At 43.6% G+C, this 19,234-nt stretch overlaps 1 protein-coding gene across 1 annotated transcript in view; it reads right to left on the minus strand.

Moving 5' to 3' along the window:
• Positions 1-19,234, minus strand: part of ATP6V0D1 (ATPase H+ transporting V0 subunit d1) — a 163,126-nt gene that overhangs the window by 34,555 nt on the left and 109,337 nt on the right. Inside the window, exon 3 of the mRNA XM_082270021.1 lies at positions 4,011-4,189. Coding sequence (XP_082126147.1) covers positions 4,011-4,189 — 179 coding nt within the window. The remainder of the gene's footprint in view (positions 1-4,010; positions 4,190-19,234) is intronic.

A 19,234-nucleotide genomic window follows, 5' to 3' on the forward strand; every position in this document is an offset into this window, starting at 1 on the left:
CAGTGAACTGTACCTGATGTCATGAAGCCCGTAGCCCTGCTCTGGACATGAGGATGTCTGGAACAGTCCACTGCTGGATCGTTCACCGATGGAATGGAGGATCGGGTGAGTATAGCCTTTCTACTCTCCCCTTGACAAAATGAGCAGTAAACGCTTACTTTTATGGCAACAGTCGTGTTGTATATACTGTATGCATCAGGAGCCAGGAGGAATTGCTTCTCCTCATTGAATCACTGATCTTTTTCTATGGAAGACCTTTTCCCTTTGAATGGAGAAAAAGATACACTTTATCTTTATTTTTCTCCTTGAAAAAAATAAATAAATAAAAACAAAATGTGCACTATGGCTTTTATTTTTTGGCTCTATACACCACCACAATGGATTTGAAATGAAACAAACAAGATGTGATTTAACTGCAGACTTTCAGCTTTAATTTGAGGGTATTTACATCCAAATCAGGTGAACGGTGTAGGAATTACAACAGTTTGTATATGTGCCTCACACTTTTTAAGGGACCAAAAGTAATGGGACAGATTAACAATCATAAATCAAACTCTCACTTTCTAATACTTGGTTGCAAATCCTTTGCAGTCAATTACAGCCTGAAGTCTGGAACGCATAGACATCACCAGACGCTGGGTTTCATCCCTGGTGATGCTCTGCCAGGCCTCTACTGCAACTGTCTTCAGCTCCTGCTTGTTCTTGGAGCATTTTCCCTTCAGTTTTGTCTTCAGCAAGTGAAATGCATGCTCAATCGGATTCAGGTCAGGTGATTGACTTGGCCATTGCATAACATTCCTCTCCTTCCCTTAAAAAACTCTTTGGTTGCTTTCGCAGTATGCTTCAGGTCATTGTCCATCTGCACTGTGAAGCGCCGTCCAATGAGTTCTGAAGCATTTGGCTGAATATGAGCAGATAATATTGTCCAAAACACTTCAGAATTCATCCTGCTGCTTTTGTCAGCAGTCACATCATCAATAAATACAAGAGAACCAGTTCAATTGGCAGCCATACATGCCCACGCCATGACACTACCACCACCATGCTTCACTGATGAGGTGGTATGCTTTGGATCATGAGCAGTTCCTTTCCTTCTCCATATTCTTCTTTTCCCATCACTCTGGTACAAGTTGATCTTGGTCTCATCTGTCCATAGGATGTTGTTCCAGAACTGTAAAGGCTTTTTTAGATGTTATTTGGCAAACTCTAATCTGGCCTTCCTGTTTTTGAGGCTCACCAATGGTTTACATCTTGTGGTGAACCCTCTGTATTCACTCTACTGAAGTCTTCTCTTGATTGTTGACTTTGACACACATACACCTACCTCCTGGAGAGTGTTCTTGATCTGGTCAACTGTTGTGAAGGGTGTTTTCTTCACCAGGGAAAGAATTCTTCCGTCATCCACTACAGTTATTTTCTGTGGTCTTCCGGGTCTTTTGGTGTTGCTGAGCTCACCGGTGCGTTCTTTCTTTTGAAAGATGTTCCAAACAGTTGATTTGGCCGCACCTAATGTTTTTGCTATCTCTCTGATGGGTTTGTTTTGTTTTTTCAGCCTAATTATGGCTTGCTTCACTGATAGTGACAGCTCTTTGGATCTCATATTGAGAGTTGACAGCAACAGATATCAAATGCAAATAGCACACTTGAAATTAACTCTGGACCTTTTATCTGCTCCTTGTAAATGGGATAATGAGGGAATAACACACACCTGGCCATGGAACAGCTGAGCAGCCAATTGTCCCATTACTTCTGGTCCCTTAAAAAGTGGGCGGCACAAACTGTTCTAATTCCTACACCTTTCACCTGATTTGGATGTAAATACCCTCAAATTAAAGCTGAAAGTCTTCAGTTAAAGCACATCTTGTTTGTTTCATTTCAAATCCATTGTGGTGGTGTTTAGAGCCAAAAAGATTAGAATTGTGTCGATGTCCCAAAATTTATGGACTGGACTGTATGTGAAATTGCCACGGATGTCAGCAGTAGGAAAATGTATTTTGTTTTGTTTTTTTGTGGTGGGTAATTGCAATAGAAAGAAATAGTTTAAATTAATTTCTTTTTTTTGCTACTGTTTAGGGACAGTTTTTCTTTAACAAATTTAAAGTCAGGAGATATTCATCAACATCTGCAACCAAATGAAGGCTCCAATTTATCCTGAAAAAAACAAGAGAATTGGCCTGGATACATGAAGTAGTTGCAATTATATGTACAGTGTTTCTAACACATCAAAGTTGCAAAACTGTATTCAGGTGCTAAAGTAAACCTATAGACAAAACATTTTTTTCATTTTGGATACAGTAAGGGAGGGTTACAACCTCTATCAGGTTTTTTTCATCATCTGTGCCCCATTGTGGAGATTTCCCTTCACTTCCTGTCCCATAGCTAACAGGGAGTGAGAGGAAATCTCTGGAAAATAAGGGAATGCCTTGGGGCCCCTCAGGTCACCAGAACAAGTGTCTCCATTGGAAGATTCCTCCTCTATTACTTTGCTGGGGAAAACTCAAATTTGAGATTTTCTTTTTTTACTCTCACTTTCAATGGTAATGGTAAACAGGACAAATATAGAGGGTAAATCTCCCTTACAAGGACACAGACAGCAATATAAATCTATTAGGTGTTACATAGTTAGTCAGGTTGAAAAGTCCATCTAGCCTAAACCAATAAAAAAACAGTAAAGAAAACACAACCATACAATCCCATATACACAATCCTATACCCACAGTTGATCCAGAGGAAGGTGAAAAACCCCAGAAAAGCATTATCCAATTTGCTACAAAGGGGGGAAAATATTCTTTCCTGAACCCCCGAGAGGCAATCGGATATTCCCTGGATCAACTTTACCTTTAAATATTAGTACCCAGCTATATTATGTACACCTAAGAAAGAATCCAGGCCTTTTTTAAAGCAATCTCCTGAGCTAGCCAGAACCACCTCTGGAGGAAGTCTATTCCACACTTTCACAGCTCTTACTGGGAAAACACCTTTCCGTATTTGAAAACAAAATCTCTTTTCCTCTAGACGTAGAGTGCCTCCTTGTCCTCTGTGTTGACCTTAAAGTGAATAACTCAACACAAAGTTCACTATATGGACCACTTATATATTTATACATGTTGATCATATCCCCCCTTAATCTCCTCTTCTCAAGAGAGAATAGATTCAGTTCCTCTAATCTTTCCTCATAGCTGAGCTCCTCCATACCTCTTATCAGTTTGGTTGCTCTTCTCTGCACTTTCTCCAGTTCCCCGATATCCTAATCCCTCTCCGCTCAATCCAAAACTAAAAAGTTTTTGCTTTTAGTTCTAGTTTAAAAATTTTTTTTCTATTAAAATAACAAACATGTTATACTTACTTCCTCTGTGCAGTGGTTTTGAACAAGGCAGCCCTGATCCTCCTCCTCTGGGGTCCCTGGCTGGAGCTCCTGGCCCTTCCCTCCTGTTGAGTGCACCCACAGCAAACAGCTTGCTATGGTGGCACCCGAGCCAAGCCCCGGCTCTGTCTATCTATTCAGACACAAAGCTGTGGTTCGGCCCGCCCCCTCTCTCTCCTTATTGGTTGAGTTTGATTGACAGAAGCAGATGCTAATGATGCTGCTGCTGTGTCTCAGCCAATCAGGAGTGAGAGCCCCAGACGGCTAAGGCATTCGTGGACATCGCTGGATAGAGATGGGCTTAGGTAAGTATTAGAAAGGCTGAGGGGGGCTGCTGCACACAGAAGGCTTTTTATCTCAATACATAGAATGTTATAAGAAAAAAAAAAAAGTCTGCCTTTACAATACCTTTAAGGTTTATTTTACCTACGTCATAAAGGGGTTGAAGCATATATATTTGCTGATCCTTGCTTATTGGAATGATTCCCATAGAATCTAATTCTGGCTTTCATTGGAATCAATTTTTTTTTCCTTAAGAAAATAGAATGGTTACCTTTCCACAACTCAAACATTCCAACATAAGCTTAGCATAGTATATTTATAGTATAGACATTATAGTATATTTATAGTATAGACTCATGTTTACCTAGTGGAGTGTCTACAAGAATGGCATTGTACAATTCTGCAGGTGTTTGGGCGATGTTTACAGCTTCCATCTGCTCAAAGCTTCCCAAGGGATGGCATTTGGGCACAAGTTCAGAAATAGAGCGCTGGTGCAGGGTGCCAGTAATCAACAGGATCACATTGTCGATCATGTAGCTGTACCTGTATGCAAACAAAAAACACATATATGGGTGGTTTAGCTCTAAAAAGAAATGAGTTTACAAAGAATGATAAACCATCAGCTGAACTCTAAAATTTTGGCTGTGACACAGTGGCAAAATTTTCTCTCATCTACCTACAGTTGCTGTATGTATGAAGGTGTAAGGCCCCGTTCACCTCTGAGCGATCTGAAGTGTGATTTAAAACTTCACCAGAACCTTCAAGGCTTGAAACTAAAATGTCCATTAAATTCAATGGTAGCAGTGTGCTGTATCTCAAGCAGAGCCTAGTACCAAGTCAAAGAGGTCTCCGACTAAAATACATTGACAGCGTACCTGGGGTCAAGAGCTCCAAGTCACAGCAAAACTATCTTGGAGGATTAAATGCAGATTTGTGGGTACCCATTGGTGTCTGCTTTTCAGTAGGGATGAGCTCAGCTATATACAGACACGAGTCCGAACCCACCTGAGCTATCCTGCCAGGAAGTGGTCTTCATAAGTGGTCAAGGCATTCCCTACCCCATAGCCACAAACATTCAAGAGGCAGAGACTTGTGTCTGAAAATGTCTGAGTTTATCCCTACTCTTCAGATATATTGCTAGCTGCCTAGAATTAAAGAGGTTGTAAACCTCTGAATTTTTTTTTTTGTAAAAATGAACACCTGAAAGAAACACATAGCGCATCGCATACTAGCTCATTATGAAATATTTACCTTAGAAAGAAGCCTCACAGCGCCGCCCGCTCACCTGTCCCATGGGTGACATGTTCAGTCACCCTTCTTCCGGGTTTGTGGCATCCGCCCATCTGATTGGCTGGAGCCGTGATGACATCACTCCTGCGCATGCGCACGGGAGCCGACGGTTGCGGCACGGGGCTCTGAAGGAACGGCACAAGCGGCCGTTCCTTCAGAGCGCATGCGCCAGTGATGTCACTGGCTGCATGCAAAGTAAATATCTCCAAAGCGGTACATGTTTAGGAGATATTTACAGTACCTATAGGTAAGCCTTAATATAGGCTTACCTATAGGTACAAGTTGCAGAGGAGGGTTTCCTTCCTCTAATGTGATGGATTTTTTTTATCCATTTAAAATGGGTAAAAACAAAATTAAAAACATCAAACAAAAATAACGGTGATCATAACAGAAAACAATCAAAAAGCTACTGCAGGCACCCATGTACAGTATGCAGCCAGCAGTGGGTTTACAAACTTATTTAATAATAATATAGCACCAACATTTTCCATAAGGGCTAGTCTGATGTACGATCCACGGTGAATCGCCTTTTAGAAGGGGTTTGATAGGCAATGGGGAGATGCTATGTTGCCTTCTCACCTCCTGTTTTAACCCCTAAAAACTTGCACCACCGAGCCGCAAACACGTGTATTGCATGCAACTTGTACTACTCCAAAGTACAACTTTGATGTTACTTCGGATGGGTGCGACTTGGATGTGAATTGTCACTCTGCAAAGTCGGATCCACTGTTGCATGAAAACCAATCAGGTATCATTTTAATGCAACATTTCAGGGTTAACATTGAAATCTATGACCCTCAAGTTGTATGAAAGCGGGACCAAAGTAGTGCATGAACTACTTTGAAGTTGCTACGACGACTTTAAGCAGCACATATATGAATAGTTATTGGAAAACATAGGGTAGAACTTATCACCCAACTCTGATGTCCAAAGTCTTAATACAAGTCACACAAGAGTGAATGGGGTGGATCATTTTTGCCGTAAGGCAACCAGAAGTATAAATGAGCCCTAACATTACAAGAATACAGAATCATTTACAAGCTTTACCTATCCCTTGGGGACAATAAAGCTGAACTCCAGAAATGTTTTTTTTTGCATACTTACATTGGTCCAGCTTGGCTCGAAGTAAGCATCCATATCGGATATCCTGGGGGCAGCTGTAAATCATAGCAGTAGTCCTCACTATATACAGGGAGAGCTGTAATCTTATGGGTTCTGTGCCAGAGGCTTCCCTACTGCACACGGACCACAGAGGGTCTCACTAACCTGGCACCACTGAGTGGTATTTTTTAATACAATATGTTCTTGGATAGGACGAGGTGGAGATCATGACATCACTGCCCTCTTCACCTCAACCAATCGGAGAATGCCTTGTATTCACAAAATACAAGGTGTTCCATTAATCGTATAGGTGCCAAGCGAGCAACCCTTGAGGTCAGTGTACAAAGGGCAATACACTTGGTACAGGACCCAGATGATCACTCCTCTCATTATATATATGCAGTGATTTAAAGCATCCTTAGTGGCCCTCCAGATATTAGATATGGATACTTACATGAAGCCAAGTTGGATCTAGGCTTGTGACGGTATCAGATTTTCATGCTGCGATTAATTGATTAAGGTTTTGCCACGGTATACGGTATTATCACGGTATTCTATTATTAAATTTAAATTATTAAATTTCCACCTCACTTCAATTTCATTGCTGAATTTAGGGGCTTTGGTTCACTTATACACATTATTATATAGTCAGTCAGTACAGACTCTGTGAACCAGGCCTAAAATAGGTCATCAAGCAGTGTCTGGCCTAACTGGTGATGACTGGTCCTGGCGCTCGGCTCCGATCCGATGGCCTGGTCATTAAGAGGGCAAATCCTTGTGGTCAAGATGTGGTTAAACCTGAAGGAGGTGTTGTTTATAAATTACTTTACTATTGCTTTAGGCCTGGTTCATATGTATGCGGGTTGGTGGTTCGCATGTATGCGGGTTGGTGGTTCACATGTATGCGGGTTGGCGGTTCACATGTATGCGGGTTGGCGGCCCACATTTGCACAGGCATAGCAGCCCATTGATTTGAACGGGCTGCTATGCCCTCATTTTCCGCAGAAAAAAGGTGCATGCAGCATTTTTTTTAAAATTCAGTGGCCTTGAAATCCATCCTGCTTTTGCACCATGCGACTAACCTGCAGTTCCTGCTCTGGCAAGCTTTCTGCATTTTTTGTATACGTGGGCACGGCATTTAAAAACAGTTTGCGTGTGCAGCAACGGCAGGTAAGTCGCATGGTGCAAAAGAAGGATGGATTTCATGGCCACTGCATTTTTTTAAATTCTGCATGCACCTTTTTTCAGCTGAAAACGCAGGCATAGCAGCTCAAGCCCATTCACATCAATGGGCTGCTATGCCTGTGCAAATGTGGGCCGCCAACCCGCATACATGTGAACCACCAACCCGCATACATGTGAACCAGGCCTAAAGCAATAGTAAAGTCATTAATAGATAAAAACACCGGTCCTCCTGCAGGTTTAACCACTTCTGGATCGCAAGGATTTGCCCCTTTAAAGACCAGGCCATCGGATCAGAGCGCCAGGACCAGTCATCACCAGGTAGGCCAGACACTGCTTGATGGCTATATAATAATGTAATGTGGGCTGCTATGCGTGTGTGTATGTATATATATATATATATATTAGAGCTGCATGATTCTGGCCAAAATGAGAATCACGATTTTTTAGCTTGGAATAAAGATCATGATTCTCTCACGATTCTCTGTGTAACAAAAAAAAAAAATTGGGATAACTTTACTGTTAAGTTTTTTTTTTTTTTTTTTTTATTCATTAAAGTCTATTAATTGCGTTTGAAAGACTGCTGCGCAAATACAGTGTGCCATAAAATATTACAACAATCGCCATTTTTTTCTGTAGGGTCTCTGCTAAAAAAATATATAAAATGTTTGGGGGTTCTAAGTACTTTTCTAGCAAAAAAAAAACTGATTTTAACTTGCAAGCAACAAATGTCAGAAAAAGATCCAGTCTTTAAGAGGTTAAACTTCCTTTCTCCCTGGCAGAGGGAAGGAAAAAATACAATGTAAACATTTTTGTTTATAGTTAGGAGACTTAATGCTGATAGGCATTAGCTGTGTGAGTGAATGAGTCATCCAGCTCACTGAAATGTATCAATTCACAAGTCAGGCAGACTTGACAGAGAAACTCGGTATTTTAAAAATGCCACAATAACAATACCGTGGCTATGCAATACCGCGATATATCGAATTACCGAAAACCGGCATATGTCTAGTTGGATCAAAGTAAATATTCAAAAAATACAATTCCTGGAGTTCAACTTTAAAACTCCACAATCACACAGATATACACATTCACTGGCACCATTTCAGCCAGAGTAAATGGAATCCGAAGACTTTAAATGGTTGAAAAAAAAAAAAATGGCGCACCTAGCAGGAGCACATACTATGTAGAGAAAGTGCCTAGCTATAAACAACAATGCAAACTCTGAGTCTGCCCCCTCTAACAAAATGAATACATGAGGATCTGTGGAAAGCAGAAGCTATACTTAAAAGTTTAAGAAGTTCAAAAACTAAAAGAAAACAAAAAGCGTAAAAAAAACAAGACAGAACACAACCTAATTATTCCTGCAAAAGGGAGGATTTAAATGACAGAGTCTGGAACACAACCATGTGTATCACAGGGTTTATTTTTCCATAAACATTTCAAGGGAACATTTGTGCTTGTTGACACTAAACTGCAGACAAGGATAATATCCATTCCTAGAGAGATAAGCTTAGTAGGCAGAAAACGAGAGCGGGGGCGAACCTGTCCGCACATCTTTATCTAGGATGGTAAGATATTAAAGTTAATGTAAAAGTAATGTTTTTGTAAATAACAAACATGTCATAGTAACCTGCTCTGTGCGATGGTTTTGCACAGAGCAGATCCGATCCTCGTCTTCTGGGACCCTGCTGGTGCTTCTGGCTCCCCCTTCGGAGTACCCCCCATAGCAAGCAGCTTGCAATGCGCGCACTTGTGTGGGCTCAATTCCAAGCTAGACTGTGTGTTTCCATTGACACACACACACACACACACACACACACACTGTGGCATGGCTCGGCCCCACCCCACCCCTGCTCCCTCCTCACAGGATGTGACTGACAGCAACAGGAGCCAATGGCTCCCACTGATTAATCCATGTCCAGTGAGGATGGAAAAGAGGAGAGAGCCACTGCTATCAGACACAGCACTGGATTGAGACCGGGCTCAGGTAAGTGTTTGGAGGGGTGAGCTGAACACAGAAGGTTTTTTACCTTAATGTGGAGAATACTTTAGGGTAAAAACCTTCTGCCTTTACAACCACTTTAGGCACTTTCACACACCGATCAGGTCCACCTGTCAGGTCATCAATTGCCCAATATGGAGCAACGGGTGTCAACGGACCACTAACATTTGATCTGATCCTATCTACTAAAAACAAGGATGGGGATCCATTCCAAGTCTATCTAGTGGATCGGATGGCTGCCAAATGTAAACAGGTGGTCCCTTTACATCCGACTGCCCATAAAGGAGAGCGGGCTGTGTCTGTGTCCGCTCTGCATAAGTGGAGCGGAAACAGACAAGCCATCCGCCTGCTCAGCGGAGATCAGCAGATGGATTCCCTGCTGAGCAGGTGGACTCCTGGCAGAGTCCAACCCATGTGAAAGGGCGCTTAACCATAAAAACTGACAAAGACCAAAGTAACAATGGAAATCATTCATCAGAACTAAAGTTGGCCATGCACTGTTCAAAATTTGGCTGGTCCAGCAAAGACAGTATACATTTTGATCAGTGTGTGTGGCCTCTCCTGCTTAACAGAGGTCAAATATTTAACTGAAAGGGGTAGGAGAAGAAAAGCAGCGCCACCTCAGTGTAGATTAAAAGGTTATTTATTACATAAAAACAATGTAGTAACTCACACAGAGGAAATAGTTGATCAGCAAATGGGTATGGTACATCTGCAACACTGTAGGGATGTTAGGGAAGTACACTGTGGCGGCGGTGGTCCTGGCTGTGCCAGTGGAGTCCGACACTTTCTGTGTTTCTGGCAGTGTTCAGTATCCAGGCTTACATCCAATAGTGGCAGGGGGGTGCTCGCGTTCGGAGCATGCATGCTCCTTCTCTTCTCCTTCCTCTTTCTGTTTGTTGCAGAGTCCCTCTAGCTCTGTATGAAGCCTGCAGCCACCTCCACCATCCATCTCCACTGACCCCAGGGATTGAACTATCCTGCATACCTCCTAAAAAGACTAACTACAGCCACAGTTGAAACTTTTTTCATAAGACCGAATGGACTCGACTTTAACTGGCGCAGGTCGAATGTTGTGTGTATGTCAAATATTTACCTGACTTTGGTCAAAAGAGCCACACTGGAAATGTTTCTGACGATCAGTGGTTGCAGCCCCTGATCAGTTTAGTCTGATGGCGCCTGGTGCCACTGTTGGTATACAATGTCCTGCAGGAATGGATTTGTTAATCAACCGGCTTGCTGAACCCAGACAAGCCAATCATGTATGGCCAAACCTTACACTGAGGCTAACCACAAATAATCAATTACAGGCATTCCAGTGAATACTTTGAACTTGACTATGTGCCGAGTCCTAAAAAAATACCCATTGATCTGACCAAAAATGCAGTGTTCCTTGTTACTTCTTTTGAGCTTAAGGGCCTGTTCACACCAGTAGCTGCTGATGCAGTTTAAGTTTCGTATTTATCGGCGTATAACACACACTTTTTCCTCCTAAAAATGGAGGAAAAAGCAATAGTGCGTGTTATACGCCGATATTTAAAAAAAAAAAAGGCCAGGAAGCAGCGCCGATAGCAGAAGGGGGCGGGCCGCGCCGAGGAGAAGGAAGGACGAGCTGTCATAGGAAGTCCCGCCTCCTCTGCCGAGACGTGTGATGTCTATCATAGGCGGTGACAACGAGCACTCGTTCTCTCTTCTCCTCTGCCCAGCCCGCCCCCTTCTGCTCTCGTCGCTGCTTCCTGGCCTTTTTAAAAACTGATAGCGTCAATGGAGCTTTTGAGGCTGCATTTGTGGAGACTGCGCTGGCGAGGCTGCATTGCTGGAGGCTGCATTGCTGGAGGCTGCATTGCTGGAGGCTGCATTGCTGGAGACTGCTTATGAGGCTGCATTGCTGATGAGGCTGCATTGCTGGACACTGCTGATGAGGCTGCATTGCTGGACACTGCTGATGAGGCTGCATTGCTGGACAATGCTGATGAGGCTGCATTGCTGGACACTGCTGATGAGGCTGCATTGCTGGACACTGGTGAGATGTCATTTGATTAAAAAAAAAAAATGTTCTGAGTTCAAAGCTGTTTATTTGAAATTTAAGCTTTTTTCCTGAAATTTCTCTCCTAATATTGAGGTGCGTTTTATACACCGGCGCATGGTATAGGCCGATAAATACGGTAATTAAGTTCTATTGGAGGTGGTGGACTGCATTGCATCAAGCTGAGCTAAAAAAATAAATAAAAATACTTTATGCCGCACCTTTTTTCAGCACACACCATCATAGCATAGTGATGTCAGCTGACATGATAGGGAACAAGGCTTTGGCTTTATCTTTTGTTGGGACTTTACTGGGCAATGCTGCCAAGCAAAGTCTAAATGCACCTTGTGTGAACGGGCCCTAAAAAGAAGCACAAAGAACCATATCTTTATTGTGTAAACTACTAATTCCATCAATCCTCCAATAAATGTCAGATGAACAGCAGCTGCATATAATCAGATGCAGGCATTATTCTAGTATTTTTACAGCTAGCGGGGCCGACTCCGACTGTAAAGATACAACAGCTGTAGAGAAAGATTTGTTCATCCGTGCAGTGTACAATGGATGGAGGAATCAGTTAGATTTCTTATACCTCTGTGTGTGTATGGCTAGCTTTACTTAAAGTCCATTGACAATGCTGCTGTGCAATTTAATGCACAAAGAAATGTTGCTCATGCTGTATAGTCCCCAAGGTGCCACATCCCCAAAATGGAAATCACAACCAGAAAAGGTTCCCCTTGGGTGGGACTTTTAAGGCACCAAATTTAGACGACAAATAAAGTAAGTAAAATGTAAGAAACTTTATTATCTTATACAAAAGAATAAAAACAATAGGCAAGCTGTAAAATACTCCACATGAACCAGTGCAACTTGGACCACTGAACCCCCGGGTTTGACCCGACGCGTTTCGGAGTATGAATTAACTCCTTCCTCAGGGGTGCCCTTGGAGGGTGGTCTGTAGATAATTATCATAAAACAATTAATTATCACATATTGAAAAAAACATACAATACATTGAGGGTTAACATGTGTAATCTACTTACATAGTTCACTGTAATGGGAGGTATAAATAGCCTGCCTCAGAGTTAAAAGCAAAGGGTGAGCATGCCAACGTTGTCCACTAGGGGTGCCTTCTGGTTATCCTAGAGAGTCTAGGGGTCTTGGATGAACTCCTGGATCCAGGTGGTCAGCAACTATCCGCTAGCTAGTCTCGGTCAGAGGCTAGATGGGAGCAGCTGGAACCTATTCACAGCAGTTCTGCTGGACAAAAATTCGAGCAATTAATCAAAGTGTATGCTCAGACAGAAATAGAAAAATATGTATCAAAAAGTGCCCAAACATTGCTCAAAAACATCCATGAAAGCAGATAGCCATCAGTGTTATAAGGTACATGGAGAACATAATGTAAGGGAATAAATGCTAGACTGTAAAGTCAAACGCATATAAAAAAATCCCATATAATCAAAAAACTTACAACATTGTCACAATGGAGCAGAGTGTCTTATTTATAAAGACATTACAATGTATCTGCTTGGTACAGGTAACTAGAGGCTGTCATCATGGATAGAGCTGGGCAGAGTAATGTTGAAGAGCAGGCTAAATTTCTTACCTATAGCCAGAGCGGTTCAAATATCCCCGATGGATGTTGGAGCATGAAAGATCCTGCGTGTCCGGCGAGGGAGCAGGCAGCTCTCATGCCGGACAGGCAGGACTTTAAAGGCAGCGCCATCAGCTGAAACAATCATCAGCTGGATGACGCCGCTTGCTCAGCTGATTGCCGATAAGGTTCCCTGAAACGCAGCCGCCGCACACGCCCCCAACCGGAAGTGATCCGGCGGAAGTGCGGACGGCCGATGCGTTCCACCGGCACGGGATACACTCTGTCTGCGTGGAACGCAAACAGAGTGTAGTGAGCATGCGTCGCCAATCTCAGCTAGAGATCGGGATGGAAGATGCATGCATCTCAACCGGATGCATGCATCTTCCATCCCGATCTCTAGCTGAGATTGGCGACGCATGCTCACTACACTCTGTTTGCGTTCCACGCAGACAGAGTGTATCCCGTGCCGGTGGAACGCATCGGCCGTCCGCACTTCCGCCGGATCACTTCCGGTTGGGGGCGTGTGCGGCGGCTGCGTTTCAGGGAACCTTATCGGCAATCAGCTGAGCAAGCGGCGTCATCCAGCTGATGATTGTTTCAGCTGATGGCGCTGCCTTTAAAGTCCTGCCTGTCCGGCATGAGAGCTGCCTGCTCCCTCGCCGGACACGCAGGATCTTTCATGCTCCAACATCCATCGGGGATATTTGAACCGCTCTGGCTATAGGTAAGAAATTTAGCCTGCTCTTCAACATTACTCTGCCCAGCTCTATCCATGATGACAGCCTCTAGTTACCTGTACCAAGCAGATACATTGTAATGTCTTTATAAATAAGACACTCTGCTCCATTGTGACAATGTTGTAAGTTTTTTGATTATATGGGATTTTTTTATATGCGTTTGACTTTACAGTCTAGCATTTATTCCCTTACATTATGTTCTCCATGTACCTTATAACACTGATGGCTATCTGCTTTCATGGATGTTTTTGAGCAATGTTTGGGCACTTTTTGATACATATTTTTCTATTTCTGTCTGAGCATACACTTTGATTAATTGCTCGAATTTTTGTCCAGCAGAACTGCTGTGAATAGGTTCCAGCTGCTCCCATCTAGCCTCTGACCGAGACTAGCTAGCGGATAGTTGCTGACCACCTGGATCCAGGAGTTCATCCAAGACCCCTAGACTCTCTAGGATAACCAGAAGGCACCCCTAGTGGACAACGTTGGCATGCTCACCCTTTGCTTTTAACTCTGAGGCAGGCTATTTATACCTCCCATTACAGTGAACTATGTAAGTAGATTACACATGTTAACCCTCAATGTATTGTATGTTTTTTGCAATATGTGATAATTAATTGTTTTATGATAATTATCTACAGACCACCCTCCAAGGGCACCCCTGAGGAAGGAGTTAATTCATACTCCGAAACGCGTCGGGTCAAACCCGGGGGTTCAGTGGTCCAAGTTGCACTGGTTCATGTGGAGTATTTTACAGCTTGCCTATTGTTTTTATTCTTTTGTATAAGATAATAAAGTTTCTTACATTTTACTTACTTTATTTGTCGTCTAAATTTGGTGCCTTAAAAGTCCCACCCAAGGGGAACCTTTTCTGGTTGTGGTGCAATTTAATGCGGTCACCCTGTTAAAGTTCAACTCCAGGATATTACCAACCCCTTTCATCTAAGAGCTGGTATGAAAAAATAAAACAACTATCCAAATACCCACAGTTACATGAACATTCGCTCTTATTTATTTATTCTATTTACTTCCCAGAGTCCTTCTTTAGGTGTCCTCATAACTGCCTGCAAGATGTGGACACTTCCTATTGGTGGAGGCAACGCTTCCAGTGGCCAGGTCCTCTTTCATAGGCTCAAGAGGCAGAAGAACTCCTGGGGGCTGTGAGGGCAGCAGTGATCAAGATAATGAGCAGGGAAAAATGTCTAGTTCCCAGAGCAGGAAACTAGCTTTGACTTTGGCCCCATCACACTGCAGGGAGGCTTAGGAAGACATGTTTGGAATCAAGACAGAGCCGTATGGCAACTGATGCACAATGAACTATTACATTTTAATTTTGCCTGAACTTAGGCTTTCAAGTCCAACTCCAGGCAACTAAAAAATTATCGCTTGAAGTGGAGCTGTGCCTGGACTGCAAGGGTTAATTGCTTGTCTTGGTCTAGGGTTGTGGGTCGGATGTGATGCTTTGCTTGCCTTTATCCGGTCTCTGGGGCATTGTTACTTCTCAGACACAAGACTATTTCTCCCACAGACACCAATGATGAGATACCATGCCTTCCACTTACACCAACAACGGGGCACTAGTCCTCCCACTGACACCAATGATAGGGCACTATTCTTCCTACTGACACCGATGATAGGGCACTATTCTTCCTACTGACCCAAATGATGGGGCATTATTCTTCCCACTGATACCAATGATGGAGCACTATTCTTCTCGCTAACACCAATGATGGGGCACTATTCCTCCCACTAACACCAATGATGGAGTACTATTCCTCCCACTAACACCAATGATGGGGCACTATTCCTCCCACTAACACCAATGATGGGGCACTATTCCTCCCACTAACTCCAATGATGGGGCACTATTCCTCCCACTAACACCAATGATGGGGCACTATTCCTCCCACTAACACCAATGATGGGGCACTATTCCTCCCACTAACACCAATGATGGGGCACTATTCTTTCCACTGACACCAATGATGGGGCACTACTCCTTCCACTGATACCAATAATGGAGCACTATTCCTTCCACTGATACCAATGATGGGGCACTATTCTTCTCACCGACACCAATGACGGAGCGCTATTCCTCCCACTGACACCAATGATGGGACACTATTCCTCCCACTAACGCTAATGATGTGGCACTATTCTTCCCACTAATACCAATGATGGAGCACTATTCCTGCCACTGACACCAATGATGGGACACTATTCCTCCCACTAACACTAATGATGTGGCACTATTCTTCCCACTAATACCAATAATGGAGCACTATTCCTGCCACTGACACCAAAGATGGGGGACTATTCCTTCCATTGACACCAACAGGTCACTATTCCATCAACAACAGGGTATTACTCTTCCCACCGACACCAATGATTGGGCACTATCCCCCCCCCCCCCCAAAACTGACACCAGTGATGGGGCATTATTACTTACACTGACACCAACACTGGTGTACTAGTCATTCCACTGACACCAGCAATGCGGCACTATTCCTCCCACCAAGACCAGCGGTACTGTTGATTCGGCACTGTTCCTTCTACTGACCACAGACAGGCAATGTATTTCTTTTACTCCCACTGACGACCAAGCCAGAGGCATTGTTTACTCCCACTGGTAACAGCACGGCCCCCCTAAGGTCTGATGGACAGTAAACTGGTTCTTTGATTAGAATTCCCCCACATACCAGTGGTCTAGGGTACTAACAGCATCAAGACCAAAACAGGGTTCATAGTCCTGTACCGGATGTGTTGGTGCCAAGGGGCAGTCCACTGACGAAGTGTAGGGCACCATCTGCTGTGGAGGATCAGATAAACCATTTCTCCGCTCCCCGAAACAAAACAAGCCATTAACCCTTGCAGTGTGGGCGCAGGCTGGAGTTGGACTTTAGAGAAACAGAAAAATATTGGATATCGCTATTAGTATCAGCAGCTCAGTGAATTGTTCTACCTGGTTCAATAGTTCCTCTTGAACTGCATTACTTGGCATATTCATATTATTTACACAAAAGAAAATACATTTTGTTCCTCGCCGTATCCCTTCAGACTTTGTGCAGGCTTCCTATATTATTAGCTGACCGGGAGACCTTTTCCCCTTTGAACAGACAAAAGTAAAAAGTACAGACGCATGAAAACTCCAAGGATCCCAGAAGACAAGAGACTTGCCCTCGCCTCCTGTTAGATGTCTGCTTCTGGGGAAGAAAAGAACGTTTACACACAGAAAATTATCTTCCAGATTTTTGGCAGCAGGCACATTAAATTAAACAATAGTTCTTCGAATAAACGACCCGTAACACCGAAGGGGAATGTGAACTTTTTCTTGGATTTACTCTGCTTAGGGATTGTGTAGAGAAAAAAAAAAAAAATAGTACATGCAGAAAAGGTTTAACCCTCCCACCACTGAAAGACAGATCACATTTTATACTTACTTTAAAAGGTGAACCAATTTTTGGCGCTGGAACATGAACAAAAAAAAACAACAAAACCATATACATTGCTTTCAAAAATGAAAGGAACACTTTTTAATCAGTATAGCATCAAATCAATTAAACTCCTGGGAGATTGATCTGGTCAATTAAAGCCCTAAAAAAGAAAAAAAGAGAAGTCCTGTTTCCATATAGCAAGTTAAACAGCGCAGTTGTGCCATCTAACCTACCCCTCTGGAAACTGTAAAAAAACATGGCTGACCCTGCCAGTTTCTACCCTCCCCCCTGTAAACTGACCATGTTATAGCATGGCTGCTGAGCCCTGACACCGTGGTCAGTTTACGTGCCTCTGTCATCCGTAGGTCTCCTCTGTCCTCTCCGCCCCTTCCCTCCCTGTCAGTCAGCTCTGTGTCTGCGAGTTGTCTCTGCGCTGCTATTAATTTAAAAGTTTTTAAAATGTCACTGCCAGCCCCTCTCTTGTATACAGCGATCACACATGCTGTAAGTGTTTTTTTAAAACGGTGTCTCTAAATACCTTTTTTCTGTTATCTTCAGGCTGGTCACGTGACTCCCGGACACTCAGCTTCTCCGATCCCTGGGCTACAGCCAGAGGGGCTGAAAAGCCAGCATGGCAGTCACGTGACCTCCTGGCTGACGTCAGAGGGAGATCTCGGTTCCTCCCGCTGTAGCCCAGAGATTGGAGAAGCAGAGCGGCCGGGAGTCACGTGACCGGCCTGAAGATAACAGAATAAAGGTATTTAGAGACACCGTTTAAAAACACTTACAGCATGTGCTATCGCTGTATTCAAGAGAGGGGCTGGCAGTGATTTTACCTCATTGGATAACAAGCACTTTAAATAGCAGAGGGGGTTCTTAATCAGTTTCAGCTGCTTTGGTGTTAATGAAATTAACAGGTGCACTAGATGGGCAACTATGAGACCACTTCCAAAACAGAAATGGTTTTACAGGTGGAGACCACTGACATTTTTTTTCCCTACTCATCTTTTCTGACTGCATTTCACTAGTTTTGCATTTGGCTAGGGTCAGTGTCACTACTGGTAGCATGAGGCGATACCTGGACCCTACAGAGGTTGCACAGGCAGTGACATTGCCAGGTTTGCGGTGTCTCCCACCACATTCTCAAGAGCATGGAGGAGATTCCAGGAGACAGGCAGTTACTCTAGGAGAGTTGGACAGGGCCCTAGAAGGTACTTAACCCATCAGGAGGACCGGTATCTGCTCTTTGTGCAAGGAGGAACAGTATGAGCACTGCCAGAGCCCTACAAAATGACCTCCAGCAGGCCACTGGTGTGAATGTCTCTGACCAAACAATCAGAAACAGACTTCATGAGGGTGGCCTGAGGGCCTGGCGTCATCTAGTGGGCCCTGTTCTCTCTGCCCAGCACCATGGAGCTGCATTGGTATTTGCCACTGAACACGAAAATTGTCAGATCCGCCATTGGCGCCCTGTGCTTTTCACAGGCGATAGGAGGTTTACCCTGAGCACATGTGAAACACATAAAGGGGTTTGGAGAAGCTGTGGAGAATGTTATGCTGCCTGTAACATCGTTCAGCATGACTTGTTTGGTGGTGGGTCAGCGATGGTCTGGGGAGGCACACCCATGGAGGGACGCACCCTGACAGCTATTGGGTATCGGGATAGATATCGGTGCAGTGGGTCCTGGGTTCCCCCATAGTGCACAACAATGCCCGGGTTTATGTGGCGAGAGTATGCAGCCAGCTCCTGGAGGATGAAGGAATTGATACCATTGAATGGCCCCCGCACTTGCCTGACCTAAATCCAATAGAGCACCTCTGGGACATTTTTTTTTTTGGTCCATCCGACGCCGCTGGGTTGCACCTCAATCTGTTCAGGAGCTCAGTGATGCCCTGGTCCAGATATGGGAGGCAATACCCCAAGGCACTATCCATTGTCTCATTAGGAGCATGCAATGACATTGTCAGGCATGCATACAAGCACATGGGGGTAATACAAACTACTGAGTACCATTTTGAGTTGCTTCAATGAAATTTCAGCAAAATGGACCAGTCTGCTGCATCATTTTTCACTTTGAATTCCTGGGTGTCTTTGAATTCATATAAATTAAATAATGCCGCGCAATATAAAGTGCTCCAAATGAATATGTAAATGTGCAAAATACAATCAGTAATAAATATAAATAATAAATGATCAAATTAATAAATATTTA

Source organism: Pelophylax lessonae (genome assembly GCF_965119305.1).
Source record: "Pelophylax lessonae genome assembly, chromosome: 10".
Taxonomy (NCBI): domain Eukaryota; kingdom Metazoa; phylum Chordata; class Amphibia; order Anura; family Ranidae; genus Pelophylax; species Pelophylax lessonae.